Here is a 24,993-nt window from a genome sequence, read left to right as displayed (position 1 = left end):
GTGTGCATGTGTCTGTGAACGTGCGTCCCTGTCTTTAGGAATCTGCTCCCTCCGTGAAATCTCCCGGCGAGCGGCATATGCCAACAGACGACCACAACATGATTCCAGAAACAGTAAGCTCTCTTTCTCCTACTGCACTGCAGTCTGGAACCGGATCATGGGACTTAGTCTGATATGCTGATTGAGCTGAGGGAATAGCTGTGTGGCAGCGAGGCCTGCTTTTTGATTGGAGTCTATTTATAGTGTTGTGCAATCATGTGGTTCTCCAACTCATTCAGCTCAGTCCAGATGATTTGTCTCTCACCCTGCCTGCATATATGGCTTTATTTAGATAAGGATTACTGGGCTTGATTAGAGAGCACAGCCAAATAAGCCTTGATTGCTGTGAGGCTTTAATAGATGAATGAGAAAACAAAACAGTTTGCCAAGAAATCATAAGATGGTGGGTGTGAATATGAATGCCTGTGTGTGTGTGTGTGTGTGTGTGTGTGTGTGTGTGTGTGTGTGTGTGTGTGTGTATGTGCCTGTCTGAGTGTTGAGATCCTGTTTTACCACAAGGAAAATTATGTTGTTATGTCTTCCTTCTACAAAATACCCCACCTGATGTTTTAATATATTTACCTATTGTTTTTGTATGTTTGCACATTTAACAGGTGTAAAACTGACACCGGCTGAAGAGGAAGACCTGAGGAAGAGGTGGCAGCATGCTGTTGGACCCCGATATGAAATTATTGTGTGTCTCTCTGCAACTAAGCACAAAAAAGAAATCTGAAATTTTAGTATTGTTCATGTGTAACTGTTCTACCATTTTACTTTACATAGTATATTTGTATACTTGTGTACACACTATGATGCCTGCACACATTAAACAACTAAACTGTGCTTCGTTGCCACAGCTGAACTTTGCTTTTTCAGGTGTGTCAGCTGGAGTGTTTCAGTGAGACAAGTGGTCTCGGTATCAGTCTGGAGGCTCGGGCAGGACATCACTATCTGTGCTCCATCTTACCTGAGGGGCCCATTGGCCAAAGTGGCAAAATCTTTACTGAAGACCAGATATTGGAGGTAACCAACTGATACAGATACTTTCATCCTTCAGGCATTTGAGGAAGATATGATCTGTGTGGGACTGCTTCTTCTGACACAGCTTTGAGTTATAAATGAATGACTAACAAAAGGCTCCTTGTGGATTGTATTCAGTTCACAGTCCCATAGTTTCTTTCATTTTTCACAGCTTTTATTCAAGCAAATAGCAATGATAGCCTGTTCGTTGAAGGTCTCTCAGAACTCCTGCCTTGAGAGGGTGGCATACTGTATTTTGAAGAACTACACTACAATAAGACAACAGATATATATATATATATATATTTTTTTTTTTTTTGAAACCATACAGTATAGTTTAGTGCTTGAAGTGGCAACCACATAATTTCAGATACTGTATGCAACATTTTTCCTTAAGGCAGAAAAGAACAGTCACAGCAAGCTGGCTGTGAGTTTGTGTACCTCTGTTTTCATTTGTGCCTGTACGCTACGGGAGAGCTTGCCCTCCTTCCCCTCCACCAGGCAAGTTCATGCACCTACATCTAGCACTCATGGTGACGAGCAGTCTGATGAACTCCTGGACAATGTACATTAGCTGAGCTTGCCATGTAGAAAACACCACAAAGTGGATTGTCTTTTCTGCCTCTCTGTGTCAGGCCTTTGATCTCCTTCAGACATTAACTCAGCAGAGCTATTTTTCATGTCTGTTTTTAAATGAGCCTCGCTTGGTTTAGTTATCGCTTTGAGGCTGAACTCTTCCTGCTGTGGCTTGATGTGCTGTGGCCACTAATTGCTCATCTCTAAAAGTATCAAACTTAAAGACTGATTGGCAGATTTAGTCTTGGATATACTGTACTGTGCTGTCATTTAAACAACATAAATGTGAATCTATTCTAATATCTGTAATATGGGCTTTGTTTTATGCATTTTTATAAAAGCTACAAGCACAACAAACCACTCCCTAACTCTATAGCTATGTTCAAAACACAGTGTATGTTTTTCTTTTCAGTCTATACATTTATCTTTCTGGCAGGTTAATGGGATCCCCCTCATTGGAGAGACACATAAGGAGGTTGTCAATATCTTGAAGGAGCTACCGATGCATGTATGCCTGGTGTGCTCTCGCATTGTACCCCCTTCAATTCCTGACACTGATGAGGAAGATGATGATGCCGGCCTCACCCTTAAAGAGCTGCTGGCTGAGTTTAATGACAAGGTGAAGGCACAAACTGCAGAAAGCAGGATTAAGCTTTTCACCTAAAGACAATATAAACTATGTTTGAGTTTTTATACAAATAGATTTGAAATGAGACTCACCACTGACAAGCTCTTCTCTTGCTTATTAATCTCCTTTTCTGTGTCCTTTTTTTTCTTGTCCCAGTTGGACCAGGGCTGTGTCATTCCCTGCCCTACAGCTGAGGACATCACCAAGCATGGCGTACCCCCCATGTCACCTCCTCTGGCCATGTGGGAGAGAGAGGCTCAGGTGGTTGAGCTGGAGAAAGGCGAGTCAGGACTGGGTTTCAGTATCCTGGACTACCAGGTCAGAGACATGCCCCTGATCCTTTCTACAAATAGAACAGACTGGAATAGCCTGCAGTCAAATAATATCTGTGTCAGGAAATAGAAATAGAAAGAAATAGAAATATATATTTAGAATTCTTGTTAAATATTTAGATTAAGAACACATCTATTCTTTATCAAGACACTGTGTTAAGGCTTTAAAGCCATGTAAACAACACAATGTAGGCCTACTGTCATTTTCCTACCGCTGGTTGTGCCTGTGTGAGCCCACCCAGTCCATTTGCTCTTGCTTCATCTATCAGATTTTTGATTCATATTTTTAATAAACCGTCTTGTCCATCCTTTTGTTTAACACTAGGATCCAGAAGATGCCACTAAAACAGTTCTGGTAATCCGGTCCTTGGTGCCTGGAGGTGTAGCAGATCGAGATGGGCGCCTACTACCGGGTGACCGACTCATGTTTGTCAACGAAACTGACCTGGAAGGCTCCAGCCTGGATTATGCTGTGCATGTCTTAAAGTCCACCGGCTATGGCCCTGTCCGCATTGGTGTTGCCAAACCATTGCCAGTATGTGACGATAGTTACCTTAATTTATTTGACTTTATTTTAGAACTGTTTTGGGGGACATTTAGCATTTAGGGGAGAAGGAAGAGATGGTGCATGCAATAAATGCCCTGCAAAGAAGTGAACTAGGAACATGCTCATAGATGGCACATTAAGCCCAGGCGACCAGGACACCCCTTGATTTTAATATTCTAACTGTATTTCAATATTTATGAGTCATGTGAGTAAATTCAGTTTAATATTGAAGATCTAAAACACTTAACCAAAAGAAACGAAACTTAAAGTGGAGCAATATCTGCAAATTACCTTTATCGCATTATATGTAATTTCATATTGCTATTAGTTTTATGGAAGGAATAAAGAATGTCTGCTTTTGTCTAATCCAGCCAATAAAATACTTCATTAGACTATGCAGATATGAAAGGGATGGATACAGTGGTATAAATGGTATGAAAAGATTTATTACCATAGTCACATTTATATTATCATGCTGCATATATCATCATCTGCACAACCATGATATTTGTTGGATTCATTATCATCAGCTACAACATATGCAGCTCATAAATTTAAAAGTAGATTTCTTTTTCTGTGCCTGACTTTAGGTAATCTATATATCAAAATGATATTTACTATTAAAGTACATTATTTGTACAGAACTGCAAGATGACTATACAAGTACATGTTCCTTTCTTGAGAGTACACTATTTCTTCTCCTTTTTGTTTTGGACTGTGGCTTAGTAACAAGGAACAGAGAATCCAGTTACATCTGAATTTTTAATGCAGCGGAGAGATGAACACAATGCCCAACAACACTACAGCTGGGAAGAGAAGGGGAGAGAAACAGAGGGTGTCTAATTTACAGATGCATTCTTTAGTCTGTCTGCATCAATGTGAATTTACTCACTTTTGAAGCCCACATCCATTTTTTAAAAAAATTCAGCCACTTCAACTTTGGAGTTTTGTTTTCTCAGCTGGAACTGTGTGGCGGCTTAACGCCCATCTCAGAGAGGAGCACACGGGTTTCCTGCGATGATGCTGACAGCCACACTCAGGTCAGCCTGCTAGCTGAAGCAGCCGAGGCCAACGCCAACACTTACAACTCTGAGGACAAGAGCATCTTCCAGCCACGTTACGATACAGTGGTATGTCATGCATCTTTTCATCAGTCAGAAAAGCTGTTTTGTATGTGCCTTCTGCTCACTTCTTAGCTTGTGTTGATAGAAGCATTTCTCAGTGTTTGACAAACACACAGATACTGCCATTTTGAGTTGAGTGCTGTATCTTTAAATTGTTGCTTGTACACAAAATATTCTCAAGTTGGTAGGCTAATCCTGCAGAGAGTTAATGGATTTTATTGTGCCAGTTTTATTGAAAAAAAAAAAAAGAATTATTGTCAAAATTGTCATTGTCATTAATTTGGTCCATTAATATAATGGAAATACCTCCAGAGTTATCTAAGAGGATTCTTGTTGATGAACATGTGCTTGATACTAAAGGAACCGTTGTTTCAATGAAGTGATACTGCCTGTATCAGTATCACTGTGTCATTAAGAGAGAAAGTGTTTAGTGTCAAAGACCTGTTCCTTCATTGCGGCCTCAAGTCAGTCCTATTAAGGTAGCCTTTTGTATTTCCTTTTTCCTAATTACCAACAATTTCCTCTGTGAAAACTGCTCACAGGGCATTAACATACAGTTACACCACACACACATGCACACAACACACAGACTTAGAGAAAGTGTCAGTGTGCTCATCAAAGCCTTTTATGCAACAAGCAAAGGTATCTTCAGACCTTCAGTGCTGCTTGTGCCTTATATGATATGTGAAAGATTTCCTTGTTGTCCTTATTTGTGAAGTGCCCTGAGGAACTAAAAAGGTTCTGCATGTTTTACACCAAGACCTTTAACCTGCAGAGTTATGAGTTGTTGGAAATCATTTTATATCACACCATAAGGTGAGATGATAGTTATCTTACAGCGGGGATTTCTTGTCTAGAAGTAGAAAACTTTGCTCCATGTTGGGTACACTAAATCCTATTCCGAGGGAAATAGTAGTTGTACAAAATTATTGCTGCAGCCCCGTTAATATGTTCACAAAACACAACTTTTACCAATGCTAGCAGTATGGATTTGGAGATGGTGTCATGAACTAGGGCGTGGTCAGGAGCACACTTCACCCACACAAACACAGGAGTGAGGAAAAGAGTCTTTATTTAACAAAAACAATGCTAGGAAACTTATAGGTGTAAAACATGGGCAGGAACAAAAGGAAAACACAGCACACGGGTATGATGGAAAACAGGAACGTGGGGCAAGAGCATGAACACTAAAGAAACCAGGCATGAACAGAGGAGACAAAGCATGAACAAGAACACATGAGTTGCGGAACATGAGCGTAAGGGAGACAAGGCACACGGGACTACATGAAAAACAGGAACGTGGGACAGGAACATGAAAACTAAGGGAAACAAGGCATGAGGGTCTGGGTCACACACAAGGAGGACTCACAGACCAAGGGGGAAACATGGACATGAAAAAGAAGGACAAGGCATGAACAAAGGAATTAACACGCACAGGGTAACAAGACAAAACCTGAACACAAGAGGAACTAGACAAACATGCAAGACAGTGACAACACAGTGACAGAGGAAACCAGAACAACCTAACTTAAAACTCAGCGAACAAAAGCAGTCCAGGATCAAAAGGGTCCGAAAAACAAGCAGAGTTTGATGTGGCGAGAGAAAACAGGCAAACAAGGCGTGGAGCATAGGTTTTGCAACAGACAAGGTAAGACAACAGACAACCTGGCAAGGAGCAGTGACTGAAACAAGGTATTTAAGGTGAGGGACAAAAACAAGGCACAGGTGAAAACAATGAACTAATCAAGACAGGGTAACATGAACGAACACAAACTAGATCCTGCTCAGTACTACAAAATAAAAGGTCCCAACAGGAAGTCCAGAGCAGGATCACAACAGATGGCAATGATCAGCAGTGGGTTGAATCTCAGTCCATACTGAATGGAATTGTACTTAGGAGATCATCTTTCTTCCAGTACAATCATGATGTTGACATTCATGGTTCAGGAGGAAATATCTTGACAACTAATGGATAGACATGTCATGAAACTGCTACAGATATTCATGCTTTCTAGAGGATAAACCCTTATGTCTGATGATCTTTTGACTTTTTCTCCAGCACCACCACTATGCTAAGGTTTTCACCTGTTTAGTCAAATATTAGGTACAAATATTCATGGTCCCCAGTGGATGAATTGTACAAACTTTGATCCAATGGCCTTTTCCAAGTGACATTCCTGTCAGCGTCACCTTTATTTTGTGTTTACAGCTGATAAGCACATTTACTTAGATGATGAACATGTTAGGAATTGCTAAAGATCATCACAGACACAAACTCTTGTTTTATATTTGTCACCCCATCTTCATGCTATTACTCACTTCACCATCTGTTGTCTCTGTCTTAGGAAAACCAGCTGCGCAGTCGCTTCAGCATCATGGGAGACGATGACAGACAGCAAGCCCCACCTATGCCCCCCCGCACCAGCTTTGAGAGGACAATCACTCTTGTCCGGGGCAACCGTAGCCTTGGTATGTTCTCCGTCTTTCTCATGGTAATGCTGTCTTGGTGTGTGTATGTCACTGGCATGGCAATAATGACACTAATAGGTGGTGCTGATGGCGACTGTGCAGAAGAACAGTGGTAAAATGGTGCACTCCTCGTACCTGAGGGAGTGTCTACTGTGTGTTTGTGTGCGTTTCTTTGTACTTCCTGAGTCATTTTTCTGGAGTTTTCTAACATTAGAATGAGGACATTTTGGAAAAGTGAGGACATTTAGGGAAAAATGTCGTTCAAAGGACTGTTTAAGGGTAAAGAGGTTTTTATGGTCAAGGATAGAATGATGCTTAGGTTAGGGAAATGAAGACATGAATGTGTGTAGTGAGTGCATGGATGGTCAAAACAAAGTGAACAAATTTAAAGAAGTAATATTGGAACCAAAAACATATATATATATATATATATATATATATATATACATATAGTTTTTATACTTCTGAGTAAAGAGTACATTGTCTGAACTGCTCCAAAAATGACTCCAGTGTTTGGCTATTCAAACATGACAGGGAGCAAACAATAGGGTGCAAGGCACTCCTACACTTGCAGCTAAGGGCACCATATTAGACATAAGAAAAAAAAGTCATTTGTATTCTAGAAATGTGCTCCACTAAGGCACCACATTACCTGTCTCTATGTGTGTGTGTGACACTTTGAAATTATGTAAATTTTCATAGGTAGAGAAAATCAAGGTCATAACCTACAGACTGTGTGTTACTGCATTTTTCAGTTTTCATATGTTTTAAATGTCATAGATCTTCTTGCTGAGACGTTAATGTAGGAAATGCAGAGGGTTTGCAAGTTTTTTGTGTTTTTGGTTTCGTACATTTAAATTTGAAGCAGAGAAAAGGCACCATCCGTATTTGTAAGGCTTGAATATGGATGTTTTTTATGAGAAATACTACTATAGTACAATGTTTATTTTGTACTACTTCACCTCATTCTTCTTCATTATTAGGTGCCATGTACATTTCTATCCTTTACATAAGTATGAGCTAATGTCCAGTTTTGGAAGTGACATGCACAGCGAATGGTTGGTGGTAACATCTTTACAGCTTGTAGAGCAGGTTGTCAGAAGAAAAGGTGTGAGGGACTACGTGAGGTCTTTTTTCTTGCCTTGCTCATCGAAACATGTGAATACAAGCAGCTTATTACGATGTATTTGCTTATTCTTGAATGGTGTAAACCATTTAAATTTGTGGTATAAAGTTTATGGTACCCTAAAGACGATTTGTTAAACCCAAACAATTAGACTTCCATGTAGAAATTTTCATGTTGGAATTTACCATAATGTTTAATATCTGACCATATTTTGGATTTTGAGACATTCAGCAAATCCTCATATTTTCTTTCAGGTCTTTGAATTGTGTGTCTTCTCTTTGTCATGTCTGCGTCAGTAGCTGTGTCTCAAGTTGACTGTATTCCAGGCACTATGATTGTATTGTAATTTGAATGTAATATCAAAAACAATAAACTATTTATTTGTTCAAAAATAAGTACAAAGTCATTTCTTTGACCAACTTCAAATTATGTACGACCATAGTGTTGTGGATGTGCGTAAGTGTAGTCCATAAGGTATTATAGAGCAGACTACTTTCTCATTTTGCTACACCATATGCATGCATGAGGTGTGTTCGCATGTGCGTATGTACGTGTGATGCCTGATTTACCTGCTTCTGCCTGTTTGCATCAAGGGAGTGTGTAATCTGCCTACCATCCAATTTGATAATGCCAGAGTCCGGTGTTTGTGTGACTGGCATGTGAAACCCTTCTAGTCACCTTTGCCCGGTGCCCTCTTTGGGTGTGAGCATGTGTGATTGTGTTTGTGCACCTTAAGTGAGTGTGACTGTGAAGGATGCTGCAGTGTGAATGTCAAGTATGTGTAGCCCTGTCTGTGTGCTAATCTGCCTAGTGTCTGTCTTGATTAAACTGATTATGCCACTGTCAGGTGTCTGTATAGGCGACTGTCTGCTTGGCATGCATTCAAAGCAGCCCTGGCCAACACTCCACTCACCTTTGCTCATGTGTACATGTTTGCATACATGTGTGCATGTTTGCATACATGTGTGCATGTTGGCAGGGATGTCGGTGAGCGCTATCAAGGACGGCTCAGGCATGATGGTGCGCGGTGTGGTCCAGGGGGGCTCTGTTAGCCAGGACGGCAGGTTGGGGGTAGGGGATGCCATCTTGGCCATCAACGGAGAGCCTACCTGCAATCTCAGCAACACCAAGGCCAGAGCCATGCTCCGCCGACACTGTGTCATAGGGCCAGAGATGAGGTGAGGAGCCGGTCGCTGCCCAACAGCATTATAATATGTAGATAACTCTGCACTCAAAAGGGAACTCGATGCTTATTGTTACATCACACAACTATATTATATCTTAAGGGCATTATAAAGGTTTCTCATTCTGCATAACTTGATTATCTGTTCTCAGTAATTCTGTGAAAAAAACGTGGGTAAAGGATCCAAAATGGGTGTTTTCACACTTATGCTGGTGGAAGTTGAATTTGCATAAGGTCACCAAACTATACTAGGCCATTTAACACACTAAATCCACACTATTGGCAGTAGTGACAGTATTGTGTACAGGTAGCATTTTTTTCAGTTAAATGCTGTGTAAGTAAAACATACAGACAACTGACCAAACTGACTTCTGTTATATGAACCTTTTTTTTACTATAGTATCTTCTAATATTACATGTTACACACACAAGCATAGTGTCTCTAGGGATTGTAATCAGCTCCACTCTAAATATCTTCTTTTTTCACATTTAGTATCAGATATTTTTGTGCCTTGTAGTTTCCTCTTTGGAGTAGCCAGTTTTTAATTCACTTCTAGAAAACTATCAATAAGCCATCGCAGGCTTTTGAATTTTATTGATACATTTTTAATAAGATAAATACCACATTTGAAATATGCAAATCATCATTTTAAACCAGATTGCAGTCAGTCATTTATATTACTTTCATATGACCTTTCCCTTTGTGTCATAGTTCAAAAACATCTTTGTGCAGAAAAGGAAAAAGCCAGTTTTATGAGTTTAGAGAAAATGTGGAAAAGGTCCTTCGGGAAAGCAGTGAACAATCAGCTACTGCTCACACTTTCTAGATATACCTATGCAGATCTTGACAGTGTGTGTGACTCGAATAAGTAAGTATATGTACATCATAAATACACACCGATAGCGGTGACAAACTTGGGAACTAATAGGGAACGTGAGCTGGGTTTAGCCCGTCGTGAGACAGGTTAGTTTTACCCTACTGATGATGTGTTGTTGCAATAGTAATCCTGCATCACCACCTGTAAATGGTCTTGTCTCACTTTAGATCTTTATTACCACCATGTTTTTGACGCTGCAGTCATTGTTGACTAAGGCACTGCAGTCATGTTAAATTAGATTAGATGATGAAATTTTAAAGATTACCTGAGGGGAAATTGGGTAAATTATTACTTGTTCTAACATCAGCAGTTATGGCTCCACATGGACAATGCTGGTTTGGATGATTGGAGATGTCCCTCACCTTCAACACCCTGCTGCCCTGCACAACACCCACTCACTCTCACTCAGCCGCTTTGTGTCTTTCGCTCTCTCTGCCCGTCTTTTTGCTTTTATAGACACTCACACAGACATATGTGCACACATACACAGCCTTTCAATGGTCTAACCTCCAAAAACACCTTTTTCCTGCTATGAGAAATATCTCTGAATAATTCATCACTCATCTCACCTTGAACAGCTTGCTTCTGAATAAAAGACCGTTTTAAAGAGCCTCTCATAGATTCACACACAATACACACACTGGTGAACACACACATTCTGTCTTTCTCATTCACATTCACACATACACAAAGGACGCTCACTGCCTCCTCCTGACAGAACTGCAGACAAACTAACAGAGTGGAGGCAGATAAGTTGCTTTGGCAGCCTCAGTGTAAGAGAGAGACATAGGAGGCTGGGGGCTTGTCACTATCAAACTGTCTCTGCTGGGACAAGACAGGCCATCCACATGGCTCAGTCTCAACAGCTTAGCATAGAAGACCTCCATATTCAATCTGCAGCCATAAGTGGAACCAGAACGTCTACGGCTGGCGTCACACATGAATGGAAATGGGTAGGAGTGGGCTTTAAATGATGTTCTTGACACCTTAGGTAAATTAGATCTTTTAGCTCAGACCAGGGCTTATGCAAAAACATTTTATTATAAATGTGTTTCTCAAATTCTTAGAAATGTCTTGAATCATTTTGTGACATTAAAATATAGATATATTTTAAATTTCGCTTTTTATCATCCAACAGCAGTACAAACAATTCAATTCAATTTATTTGTAGTGCCAAATCACAATACAAATAATCTCAAGGCACTTTACAAAAAAACAAAAAAAAACCCAACAAATCCCTTATGAGCAAGCACTTGGCGACAGTGGAGAGGAAAAACTCCCTTTAATGGAAGAAAAAACCTCCAGCAGAACCGGGCTCAATTTGGGAGGCCATCTGACTCGATCGCTTGGGGTGAGTGGATAGAGGAGAGAGAAAAGAACAGCAACAATAAACAACAAATAGACACTGCAGGTTGGTGGGGCCAGTAACTGCACATCAGTGATATACAGCTCCAGAACCAGGGACACCTGCAGAAGGTACAGAGAGAGAGAACAGAGAGAGAGGGAGAGAGCACAAAGTTAGTGACATTCAGTGGTGGAATATATATGGGAGGGGGGAGGAGAGGAGGAGAGGGGAAGGGAAGGGAGGGAGGGGCTAGGGTAGGGGAGCTCAGTGCACCGATGGTCCTCGGGCAGTCTAGGCCTATAGTAGCATAACTAAGGGATGGTTCAGGGTTGCCTGAAGCCAGCCCTAACTATACGCTTTGTCAAAAAGGAAAGTTTTAAGTCTAGCCTTAAAAATACACAGTGTGCCTCCTGAACCCAGGCTGGGAGCTGGTTCCACAGGAAAGGAGCTTGATAGCTAAAGGCTCTGCCTCCCATTCTGCTTTTGGAAAGTCTGGGAACCACAAATAGACCTGCACTCTGAGAGCGAAGTGGTCTATTGGGATAATATGGTACTATGAGGTCTTTAAGGTATGAAGGAGCTTGATCATGAAAGGATTTGTACGTGAGAAGAAGGATTTTAAATTCTATTCTGTATTTTACAGGGAGCCAATGAAGAGAAACTAATATAGGAGAAATATGATCTCTCTTGCTAGATGCTGTCAGGACTCTCTCTGGCAGCAGTCTGGATTAACTGGAGGGTATTTATGGAGATACTGAGACATCCAGATAGTAATGAGTTACAGTAGTCTAGCCTTGAGGTAACAAATGCATAAACTAGTTTTCCTATGTCATTTTGAGACAGGATGTTTCTAATTTTGGCAATGTTGCTCAGGTGAAAGAATGCAGTTCTAGAGATTTGTTTTATGTGTGAGTTAAAGGATATGTCCTGGTCAAAAATAACAATAATAAGGTTTTTCACAGTAGTGCTGGAGGCCAGGGCTATGCCATCTAAAGTAGCTATAATTTTAGAAAAGTTATTTCTGAGGTTTTTAGGCCCAAATACAATAACTTCTGTTTTCTCTGAATTTAAAAGTACTGTACAAAGTACAGTACAAAGTTACTGGTCATCCAGGTCAGTTAGACACGCTTGAGTCTAGTTAAGTGGTTTGTGTTAACAGGTTTCATAGATAGATACAACTGAGTGTCATCTGCATAACAGTGGTAATTAATAGAGTGCTTCCTAATGACATTGCTTGCATGTACAGGGTGAACAGAATCGGTCCTACCACAGAACCTTGTGGAACTCCATAACTTTTGTGAGTGTGGAAGGTTCATCGTGATAGAAAATCTTCAAATAGTTCATTCCTGTGTAAGTGGTCTGATAGCTGCTTAGCAACAGCTTTTTCAAGGATTTTAGAAATAAATGGTAGGTTGGATATTGATCTATAATTAGCCAAGATTCCAATGTAGCCTGATACTAGGGATAAATTTAATAAGTCTAATAAAGATGAGTTAATTAATGGCATGGTGTCCTTACGCAGTCTATTCGGGATGGGGTCTAAGAGACACAATGATGATTTAGATGAAGCAATTACTGATGTAAATTCAGAGAGATCTATGGGAGTGAAGCAGTCTAAACAAAACAGGTCTTACAGATGATTCAAGAGCTACTGTAGTAGAAGATTCATTTATTGCAGGTATAGGAAGCATCTGCTGAATTTATTTGTAAAGAAACTCATAAAGTCATCACCGCTGAGAGCTAAGGGAACACTGTGACTTTTTGTCAGCCTGGCTACAGTGCTGAAAACAAACCTGGGGTTGTTCTTATTTTCCTGTATTAGTGATGAATAATATGCAGTTCTGGCTTTACAGAGAGCTTTTTTATATGTTAATAGACTATGTTTCCAGGATAGATAAAATTCCTCTAAATTTGTGGAACACCACTTCATTTTCAGCCTTCGTGATGCCTGCTTTAAGGTACAAATATGTAAATTGTACCATGGAGCTAATCTCCTCTGATTCACTGACTTCTTTTTCAAAGGGGCCACAGTATCATGCGTTTCACGCAGTGTCCCAACTCCACCTTGAACTACTCTGTCACCCCTACAGCACACCTCACCACTGTCTTACAGCTCTTATACATGTCCTGCACCACTTGAACATCCTTCTCTGCCACTCCAGACTTCATCATACAATACCACAGCTCCTCTCTCGGCACCCTGTCATACGCTTTTTCCAAATCTACAAAGACAATGAAACTCCTTCTGGGCCTTCTCTGTACTTGTCCATCAGCATTCTCAAAGCAAATATTGCATCTGTGTCACTCTTTCTTAGTATGAAACCATACTGCTGCTCACAAATGCTCACATCTGACCTCCACTACTCTTTCCCATAACTTCATTGTGTGACTCATCCACTTTATTCCTCTGTAGTTTCCACAACTCTGCATGTCCCCCTTGTTTTTAACAATCGGCACCAGTACACTTCTCCATTCCTCAGGCATCCTCTCACTCTCCAAGATCTTGTGAAGTAGCCCAGTCAAAAACTCTACTGCCACCTCTCCTAAACACTTCCATACCTTCACATACTGCCTTTCCACTCTTTATCCTCTTCAATGCCTTCCTCACTTCATCGTTACTGATCTTTGCTACTTCCTGCTCCACAACAGTTACCTCTTTTACTCATCAACTCTTCAAAGTATTCCTTCCATCTTTCCATCACACTTGTGGCACCTGTCAACATATTTCCATCCCTGTCCTTAATTGCCCTAACCTGCTGCACATCCTTCCCATCTCTGTCTCTCTGCCTCGTAAAACCTGTACAAATCCACCTCTCCCTCCTTAGTGTCCAACCTATCATACAAATCCTTATGCCCTTGGTTTGGCCTTTGCCACCTCTACCTTCACCTTACGCTGCATCTCCCTGTACTCCTGTCTGTTTTCTTCTGTCCTCTCAGTGTTCCACTTCTTCTTAGCTAACCTTTTCCTCTTAACACACTCCAGAACTTATTCATTCCACTACCGTCTCCTTATCTGCTTTGCTCTTTCCAGATGACACACCAAGTACCCTCTTACCTGTCTCCCTGATCACTTTAGCAGTAGCTGTCCAGTCATCTGGAAGAACCTCCTGGCTTCCCAGAGCCTTTTTCAGCTCCTCCCTGAAAGCCACACAACATTCTTCCTTTTTTCAACTTCCACCACTTGGTCGTCTGCTCAGCCCATCCTATGCTTTCTGGCTACACTCTCCCCAGCCACTCCTTTGCAGGAATCATTTTCTTAAATTTATTAACAGCATTGTCATATAAACATCTGCTGTAGTGGAATTTTCTTCTTAATGCTGCATGACCCATCATCTTAAATTCAAAAGTTATTCAAGAATGATCTGACAAAATAGGATTATGGGGAAAAACTATTAAATGTTCGATTTCTATGCCATAGGTCAGCACAAGATCAAGGGTATGACTGAAACAGTGGGTGGGTTTATTAACATTTTGAGTGAAACCAATTGAATCTAATATTGAATTAAATGCAGTGCTGAGTCTATTATTTTCAATATCTACATGAATGTTAAAATCTCCCACTATAATGACTTTATCTAAACTAAGCACTAAATCAGATAGGAAGTCTGGAAATTCAGTTGAAAACTCTGAGTCAGGGACAGGTGAACGGTACACAATAAAAAGTAGAACTGATTTTTGTGTTTTCCAGTTTGGATGTGAGAGACTAAGAGTGAGGCTCGCAAATGAGTTATAACTGTTCTGAGGATAAAAGTTTAATGACAGGTTTTAGTGGAAGATTGCAGCTACTCCTCCACCTTGTTATTTGTGAAGTGTTTTGAGGAACATGACAATTTATATGACTGAGGGGGGTTAATTAATTTAGACTGACATATTCATCCTGCTGTATCCAGGTTTCAGTAAGACAGAGTAAGTCAGTTTGGTGATCAGTTATCAAATCATTTACTAACAGAGATTTAATATTTAATAATCCACATCTGACTGTTCTGTTTTCTGTTCAATAAGAGGAGTGGTCTTAATTTTTTACTCCATCTTAATGTTGATGGAGTGATTTCAGAGCACTTAAAAATCATGTGTCATGTAAGACAGCAGTGAGTGTTAGTGTTTGTTTATTGATTTTTTTCCAGTCTGAACTAATGGTCAAGGAAGCTTGTTAGGCAGCTTGTTAGTTGCTGAGTAATCACTAATGATTGTTTGATTTGTTAGTGCTATTAAACACCACTTCAGCATTCCATCTTTCTGTATTTATTACTGTTTACGGGAGTACATTGTAAATCAAGGTTGCTATCAGTGTCACCAAATCACTTAAAGTACAACGTCAACATTGTGGGAAATACAGTTATTTGCTTTTTTACCCTGAGTTAGATGAGAAGATTGATACTGCTCTCACAGTGACAGCGAGGCTGCCAAAAACAGTCCCATCGCATAAAACCACAATTTGACATTTTTAAACTTTGCTTTTTGTTTGGAATAAACAACCAGATACCATGTGTTAATTTATGAGTTTGTTTTGCTGGACTTTCTGTAGAGCCAGACTAATTGAGTTCACTTATTCCAAGTGTTAGCCTAGTTGAGCTAAGGTATGCTAACCATCTGGTGGCTATAGCTTGATAATTTCTATAGAGGTATGAGAGTAACATCAATCTTTTGATCGATCTCTTGATTAGTAAAAATATGCAATAATATTTCTTCAAACCATACAGCTATTCTGTCCTCCACTGGGAGAGATACTGACCTCATATTTGTAACATTTGTCTTATTCCTTGTCTTCCTGCCACTCATTGTTTGTTGCTAAAAATGCAATAGATACACAACTGTGTAAACCTAGAAATGGGGAAACTTAAGTAATGTCAATATTTTAAATGTTTTCAACCTTCACACTCACTTTCTCACATTCACCTGCTCTCAGTGTAACCTACGTCCCAGCCCATAAGGTTGATGAGCATCGCACTCGTCTGTCTTTGCCCCCTCTGGCATCCATTGAAACAGACAGCACATCTTCCTCGCCCACCCCAGTGCCACCTTCTCCCGAACCTGCATCGGCGCTGCTCAGAGCTCCAGTTCCAACTCCAGCTTCATCCACCCTCAAACTCTCTGCCTCAGTAAAATTTAAAGCTGCAGCTCCAGATCCAGCTGCTGTCAGAACCTCTGCATCATTCAAAGTTTCATTCAAAGGCCCAACCATTGTCCCAACCATCACCCCAGCCCCAGACTCAAGGTAATGTAAGACCCAGAGTTCTCAGCCTATTATTTATGGTCACCTAGTTCCTAGTCAGACCCCAAAGTGCAAGATAAATCTGTCACAGGACTTATTAGACTTCACGACTCCAGCTTTATTACATGTTGATATGTTTGCTGCAGAGAATTCAGACTATGTAATAGCTATACATTCACAATTAATGCATTAGCCTTAGACTTTTGATTCTTATTGCAGTCAGTATTTTATTTCTCTACCGCATCACACATTTCTGTTACCCAGAAGCTTAAGTCATAATAATGATTGAAGTTATTATCTGTCACTTTAATTAACCGTATCCATGGGGAAACGTGTTTCTGTATGCAGCTCACTCACTGTGATTCTTTTCCAGTCCGTATTAAATCTTCTTCATTCTTCTCTGTGGTAAAGGCAAATGCTTCTCTGAATATTGAATCTCTGAGTTATATTTAGCTGTTCACTTATGGATCTCAGTGCTGACTGTCAGCAAAAATGAATTGTTTCGCTTCTGTCTGTCCCTGCTTTCACTCCATTTTTGTGCTTCTGCCTTTCTCCTCTCTTGCTCCTATTTCTCTCTGCAACCATTTGTTCACTCTTATCTTTCACTACATTGTCTTTTTCTCTGTCTCTGCTAGACTTCACATTGTGTGTCTGCATCTGTCACTCATCTCTGTGTCCCTCAGTCATCTTGCTTTGGTCTTTTTGTCTTTACTTAATTTTCCCTCTCCACCCTACCAGTCCCCCTCTCCTGGCTATGCTCTTCCTGCCTGGTGGAACCATTTGTTCTGCCCTCTCCTGTAACTTAACTGGCTATAGGCTCCTGCTGCGCAGATAGCACCACTATCGTTCACCTCCATGGGCTTATTACAGCCCTCCACCGTTAAACATATTCATGAAAAATTCTCTCCTCTACCTCTTTCTTCCACACACACACACACACACACACACACACACACACATACACACACACACACACATATATATATATATATATGTGTGTGTGTGTGTGTGTGTGTATGTGTGGATGTGTACAGAGATACTGTATATATGTGTTAACACACACACACACACTAAATGACACTACCATACCTACTTTTTTGTTAGTGTTCAACAAGAATCTACCAAGAGCTCAAAAAACTGACAAGAGAGGTAAGGAGATCTTTAACAGTGTTTACTGGCAATGAGGATGGATTTGGTAGAAGGTCTGGAGGGTAAGCCAACTGGATCCGAGAATGTAGTTTAAGTTCTTTGGCAGGGGAAGTAATTTTCAAATGACAACTTGTCAGGTATTGAGAAAAGAGAGGACCAGAAAAAAAATTCCAACACAAAGCTCAGTCCTTTTGTTAAGTTTATTGTCGGATGTAACAAGGAACTAAATGAGGGTTCTGAAGGAGACCAGGATATTGCTGAGAACCAGAGTTCGCTATGGACGCTGTGGTTACGATCCAAGTCTGAGCCAGGTACCACCTGGTGGGCCTAGAACGATGGGAGTCGAGGTCCGGATCATTTCCCGCAGAGCAACATCTGGTAGTTCGGTTTTATCCAGGAATCCAGGAATACTAGCAGGACAACGAAAACTCAGAGAATCCAGCAGTTACAACAGCAACAAAAAACACTCCTTCAACTGAGAACACTAGTAACTGAACAATCCGGTAAGTCAATACACAAAAGCAGAAAATAGCTGAGCTCTTTGCGACTCAGCAGCAGGAGCAATGTCAGTTTCACAGTCTATGAGTCACTTCACATTCTTCTTTAGATTAAACTCTGAAGTAACAGCTGGACTCCACTTGGGCAAAACGGACGGAGCGATCCTTTCCAGCTTAACGTGAGTCTGGAAAAAAGACTTACTTGGTTCAGTGTAGCGGACTTGAATAAAGGTCGATTAGCTGCAGCTCCCTGACCTGGAAACTCAGACGATCCAGCAACTTGTCAATGGCTATGGAGCAGTATAAGAGCTGTGAAGAGAGGAGAACAAACAGGTGAGTCTTGTTACCTCATCAGCCGAGTGGAAGCGAGAGATGTCGCAATGTGCGTGGGCCCTTCACAATAAAGGCAGGAAACGGAAGTCAAGTTGCCAGACACGACACAACTGTGGATGACTGTCCCTGGGAAGGTGTACTCCGGATATGCAGGTAGGTGAGGCATATGGAGAATTCTTAAATTCCTTTTTGTGTTGTTGATTCCTCTTGTCTTATAGGTCGCAGTGATACAGGAAGCTCCTACTATTCTTCAAACTTCAAAAGCAACTGTTGTGGTCCTTCTTAAATGATGCAGTGGACAGGTGCAACAAATCAAGCAATTACGTCAATCTACTGAAGAACCCAAGAGTCGACAGGAGATAGTGTCCAACAAATAAAAGCCTCCGGAGGAAGTCCATAATCCCGGAATCCCGACAGTACCCCTCCTCACAAAGACCGTCTCCCGACGGTCACCTCGATTGGTCGGGATGTTCTTGATGGAAAGCCGTGATGAGATTCGGTAGTGGGCACTATGGGCTTTACCTTAGAAACATGGAATGTGGGATCAATCCGAAGTGATCTGGGCAGCGTCAATCTGACGGCTACTGGATTAATTACCTTCGAGATGGAAAAAGAACCGATGAATCTGGGTGAGAGTTTCCTATTCATTTTACGGAGTGGGACATCGGAAGTGGAGAGCCAGACATGTTGACCAGCGCGATATGTGGCAGGTATAGATTTCTTCTTGTTGGCCCATCGTTGGTAAGCGGACACCGTCCGTAGCAGTGTTGCTCTTGCCCTTTTCCAGGTCAAATGGTATGCCAAAATGACGCTTGGGCTGACCGCACCAAAGAGGTCTGTTCCTGTGTTTCAAACAATGGGGGCTAATAACCGTAAACTACTTGAAAAGGAGACAATCCTGTGGCCGAAGATGGAAGTGAATTGTGTGCATATTCCACCCATGTCAAATTCTTAGCCCATGAAGTCGGTGCTTTGGATCATAGTAATCGAAGGCCAGTTTCTAATTGCTGATTCAATCTCTCTGTCTGACCATTCGTTTGAATTTGGAATCCAGAGAAGTGACTAACAGAGATGCAGAGTAACTTACAAAATTCTGACCAAAACTTGGCTATGAATTGTGGACCCCATCGAAGACGATGTTCCAGGTTGGTAAGACAGATGAAAATTGAATCGGTTAACGAACATGGCCCAGCGGACCCGTCGGGGATTAAGTCTTTTTGCTGTTTTCAGGTATTCAAGATTCTTGTGATCTGCCATGACTGTGAAAGGATCTTCCAACCTTCGCCATTCTTCTAATGCCATCTTGACTGCCAGTAATTCCCTATGCTGTAATTTCTTTCAGCTGATGACAATTTGTGGGAAAAGAAAGCAGACGGGTGTACTTTGTTATCCTTTGGGTTCCTCTGTGATAACACTGCTCCCACACCTGTATCTGAGGCGTCTATTTCTACCAGGAACTGGAGTTTTGGGTCCGGTAGTGTGAGTATGGGTGCCTCTGAAAATCGTGTCTTTAGACTTGAGAAGACTTTCTGAGCTTTGGGTGACCAACTAAATGGAACCTTAACAGAGGTGAGTTTATGTAAGGGACTAGCAATAATGCTGTAGTCTTTAATGAACTTACAGTAGAAATTGGCAAAGCCCAGGAATCGTTGCAGTTCCTTGCGGTTTTGAGGTTCCAGCCAGTCCCGCCTCCACTTTTCCGGGATCCATGCTCATCTGTCCCTCTGCCAAACCAAACCCTAGGAATGACACCTTAGCTGCATGGAATTCACACTTTTCTGCTTTCAAATAAAGTTTATTCTGAAGGAGTCTCTGGAGAACTGCTCTTACAAGTTGGATGTGTTCTTCCTTAGAACAAGAAAATATTAGTATGTCGTCCAAGTATACAAAAACAAATTTGTTTAACCCTCTGGGGTCTGAGGGGGTTTTGGGGACCTGGACAAATTTTGACATGTCCTGACATTTGTGCTTTTTTCAGTCAAAACGCGCCGGCGCGTGCGTCGACCCCAGAGGGCGCGTTTTGACGCATCTTTTCTTGATAAGGCCGAAACAAACTTAAATTACTCCGTCTGGTATACCATCATAATAACAACAAAACGTTGTGCTTTTTTTAAATAAAGAAAGCTGACAGGGTGCGCTCTCGGCCTTTTCTGTCTCTGCCATTTCTCTTCACAGACGCGTAAATAAAACAACCAGAATCTCAGCGAATATTTGGCTCATAAAAATAAGAATTATATGGCTAGAAAGCTTGAAATGTTTTCTTTGAAATGAAATAATTCAAGTCAAAAACAAATCACCACTTTTTATTTAATCTGTACAGGCGCCGCTAAATCAGTCAATGAGATACCAAGTCTCTTACATAAACCAACCATGAACTCCGCTCTTGAGTCAATAAATGCGGCGAGGGTCTGGAGTTGGTTTCCCAAGTGTAACGTGATTTCAGTGGCCGGGGATCAGCTGATCCAGAATGGGCTGGGCTCAACAGCCGGCCTCCTAGCCGTTGAGCCCTTCCTTTTACTAGTGCTGGGCATGAGGAGACTCTGTGCTCCAGTTTTCCACAGTATAGGCAAAGATTCTTCTTAAACCGTCGGTTGCATTCTTCCAGCGTTAGACCAGTTCTACCAATCTGCATGGGCTCTGGAGCCGGCCCCCAAGTTGCACCTCCTGATGTTTGTCCACCAGAATTGGGCTTCGGAATTCCCTGTGTACGTTCTTGTAGGTTGGGGAGCAATCAGAGGAAAAACGGGAAGCATACAGGTGTGAATAAAAACCTTTCTCTTGCTTTTGATCTCTCAAGCAACAGTCTATACTGACCGCCATCTCCACAAGTTTGTTAAATTGTTCTGGCCATTCCCGAGCTGCCAGTTCATCTTTAATCTTTTCTGAAAGTCCCGCATAAAACATATCTCTCCAAGCAGTCTTATTCCAGTCACAGGTGGTTGCTAAGGTTCTGAATTCTACTGCGTATTCTGATACTGGTCGATCCCCTTGAGTTAACCTAGCCAGCTGAATGGTTGCTTCCTTCCTGGGTTTAGCGGGGTCGAATGTATTAATTAATTCCTTGGAGAAGTCTTCCAGAGAGTTACATATACTAGAGTCCCTATTCATCTCGGCCACTCCCCACTCTCGGACGGGATCCGATAGTAGGGACAGAATAAACACTACTTTAGATGAATCATTGGGAAATGCAGAGGGTTGGTATTTAAGATTACATTGAATCAGGAAGGCACAACTAGATGGTTCTCCAGAATATCTCTCAGGTAAACAGATTGGCGTGTCTTTCGTGCCATGCAAGGTTTGAGAAGGTGCCGGAACAGGGACCATGTCCTGGGGCTTCATTAATTCTGCTCCTAGCGTAATCTTGCTTATCTGTTGTGTAAGCTTATCTAAGTTAGCGACACAGGCGAGAAGTTGAGCTTCGTAGGAAGCCAACGCACCTTCCACCTGAACCCTCCATTCATCCTTGTCAGTTGAGCTCATTGTTGTGGCCAGATTATACTGTTAGTTTTCGACAAGAATCTACCAAGAGCTCAAAAAACTGACAACAAGAGAAGTAAGGAGATCTTTAACAATGTTTGACAATGAGGATGGATCTGGTGGAAGGTCCGGAGGGTAAGCCAACTGGATTCGAGAATGTAGTTTAAATTCTTTGGCAGGGAAATAAATTTTCAACTGACAACTGTGGATAACTGTCCCTGGGAAGGCGTACTCTGGATATGCAGGTAGGTGAGGCAAACGGAGAATTCTTGAATTCCTTTTCGTGTTGTTGATTCCTCGTCTTATAGGTCCTTCGACGAGGCGACACAGGAAGTTCCAACTATTCTTCAAACTCCAAAAGCAGATAATAAATCCTCAAATAAACAAACTCCATTGGTTCCGGGTTCTGCTTGGGAGAGATATTATTCCAAACAAATTAATCCTCTTCAAAAATTCCAAAGAAAAACCCAAGGGAGTTCACTTATCTCTCTTCATGTGCCGTAGCTGAGTCCATAAAAAGATCATCTTATATCCTTTACTGGATATGGACTAAGTTGTCTTTGTCTGTCAAACCAGCAATGCAGGTCAAGGCAGGTTTCTTGAAAACACAGGTACTCTGGTGAAGGCACAAAACAACAGCATAACAATTTCAAAGGCAAGTAAGTAATTTCAGGCAGGACAGGAACTTTGTCAAATGGCTGGAGAGTGTCAACAGGAGCGTTAACCACAATCTGGCAAGGACTGAGCTGTCGTGGTCCTTCTTAAATGATGCAGTGGACAGGTCCAACAAATCAAGCAAATAGGTCAAACTGCTGAAGAATCCAAGAGTTGGCAGGAAGTAGTGTCCAACAAATAAAAGCCTCTGGAGGAAGTCCATAATCCCGGAATCCTGACACTTTTTAGGCACATGTGCACTTAAAGAAGTGTATCTTGTCCTCCCAATGCATATTTCACTAATGGTCATGTGTCACAGTGTGAAGACATAAAATATAAATAAATATAAAGTATACGATGACACAAGTATTTTAAGATACCTTGTGTTTCACAAGAAGATCTGATCTAATTAAATGCTATTTCACTCAGATTCAGGGCTTTAATGACTCACTCTTTGTTTGGTTTATAAATCAGTAGTCTATACAAATGTGAAAAATGCATCTCACATTTTTTCATACAGCTTCAGTTGTTTTAAAAAAAAACAACTGTCAAAAACATGAAGGAATTCAATTTACAGTGGCTTAAAATAGAGGAAAGCAGCAAATCTCCACATTTGAGAAACTACAACAGGAGAATGTGTGATAATTGACAAGAGTTTAAACAATTCTTGCCAATTAAGTTTCTATCATTAATAAATAATCAACTAACAGTTGTTTTATTTAGTTTATAGTTGTTATATAATGTATAGGCATATACATAGACCATGGTTTATGTATTCAGTGACACAATTTTTTTTGTTTGTTTTTTTTTTGGTTGTTTTTATCCTTAGTTGGCAGATTCCAAAAGATCTACCTCGAAAAAATAATAGTGAAGGAAAAGGCGATGACCACAGTGTGGAGGAGAAAGAGGCCAAGAATGGTGCAGATTTGAAAGTACCAAAGCTGGAGGTGGAGATAAAGGTGGACGGTAGAGAGACAGGAAGTGAGGAGTACCATTCTCATACGGCCACGTCTTGGGATCGGCCTAGAAGGTTAGTGAATCTGAGATGTCAGCGATAATGTATTGTCTTCACGTTAGATTTTACTCTGATTTTTCATTTTTTAACCAAAGCTCTGCCAAATGATGCCGTTCATCTTCTCTGTGCTGGTGTGTTCAGATGTTCACAGCAGGCAGTGCTGGGGAGCTCTAGGATTTTGAGTCAATTTCCCAAGTTAATCAAAAGTGCCAAAATTTATTATATATTATTATATTGTGGTCAACATGAACATGCAGAAAACAAGCAAATGTTGAAGTCAAAGAATTTCCTTGGTTGTTTGCCCTAGCCCTGCCACCAGACACTGGTTTCTGAAAATAATTGTGTGTTGGATTTTGAGCTCTTTCAAAACATGGGTGACCCACACTCCCTAAATGCCTTCACAGCAGACACATGGAGCACTGATACTGCAACTAGTGCTGGGTGGGCATTGTGCACACCATGTGCTATATTTAGATATAGGTATACATTATGATATAGATTGATCTAAGTGTTTATGCTGGTAAGTGATGTATGCAAGTTCTGTTTCCACTGTAACATTAATTCTATATTTAAATGGACAATTAGCCAAACAGAAAAAAATGCCTCACTGCCAGTTAAGCTCAGCTGAATTTCCATATATCTATATGCATCATTGATAATTGTAATAGTAGAAAATAGGCTGTGTACTGATAGATGCCCTTTTTTAAAAATTGAGCCCCTGCCCCAGAGATCCTCTTTGCAGGTCCCTGGTGCAGCTTCAACGTGCCCATATTTCTTAGGCCCAGAAAAAGTGACTACTCTCTCAACCTGTATTTATCACATTTATGACTGCATCCCGGTTGGATAAATCACACAAGCTGCACTGCATGCACAGACCAGTTTTTGTGTGTGTCTCCCTGGCAGGTATAATATTCTGTTGTTTAGACTTAATCTCTAAAACTCTATCCGTACCCTTAAGCCAATCCCTGGCCAGGGTGGATAGAGAAAGACTGAAAGAAAAAATATCTTACTCAATGGATTAATTCTCCTTCTTGTATACTTTTGCAGTAATGCTTCAAAACATCTAGGTCCTCATCAGCCATACAGAAGAAACAAATTAATCATCACTGTATCTGTACTATAAGAAGAATTTTCAGCTCTGCAACACGATTGACTGTCCATTGCACCCTGCTTTGTTTTTCAGTGTACAGCTGACTCGAGCACCAGGCCAGTCCCTGGGTATCAGCATAATGGGAGGCAGAGGCATGGGCCGAAGACTGAGCAGTGGAGAGATGATGAGGGGAGTCTTCATCAAGCAAATCAGCCCCGACAGCCCGGCAGCACATAATAGCACCCTCCGGACTGGAGACAGGATCTTAGAGGTATGTGTCTGTGTGTGTGCGTGTGCAT

The 24,993-nt window shown here is 41.1% G+C and overlaps 1 protein-coding gene across 1 annotated transcript in view; it reads left to right on the top strand.

The window, feature by feature from the left end:
* The window catches only part of LOC113128350 (multiple PDZ domain protein-like), a 42,350-nt gene that overhangs the window by 5,558 nt on the left and 11,799 nt on the right, over positions 1-24,993 (top strand). Inside the window, exons 12-23 of the mRNA XM_026303616.1 lie at positions 39-113; positions 654-733; positions 916-1,062; positions 2,072-2,254; positions 2,420-2,581; positions 2,921-3,130; positions 4,102-4,269; positions 6,612-6,735; positions 8,841-9,039; positions 16,174-16,482; positions 23,419-23,619; positions 24,788-24,965. Coding sequence (XP_026159401.1) covers positions 39-113; positions 654-733; positions 916-1,062; positions 2,072-2,254; positions 2,420-2,581; positions 2,921-3,130; positions 4,102-4,269; positions 6,612-6,735; positions 8,841-9,039; positions 16,174-16,482; positions 23,419-23,619; positions 24,788-24,965 — 2,036 coding nt within the window. The remainder of the gene's footprint in view (positions 1-38; positions 114-653; positions 734-915; positions 1,063-2,071; positions 2,255-2,419; positions 2,582-2,920; positions 3,131-4,101; positions 4,270-6,611; positions 6,736-8,840; positions 9,040-16,173; positions 16,483-23,418; positions 23,620-24,787; positions 24,966-24,993) is intronic.

This window comes from Mastacembelus armatus, chromosome 1, assembly GCF_900324485.2.
Source record: "Mastacembelus armatus chromosome 1, fMasArm1.2, whole genome shotgun sequence".
Classification (NCBI taxonomy): domain Eukaryota; kingdom Metazoa; phylum Chordata; class Actinopteri; order Synbranchiformes; family Mastacembelidae; genus Mastacembelus; species Mastacembelus armatus.
This window is presented reverse-complemented; position numbering and strand designations above follow the sequence as displayed.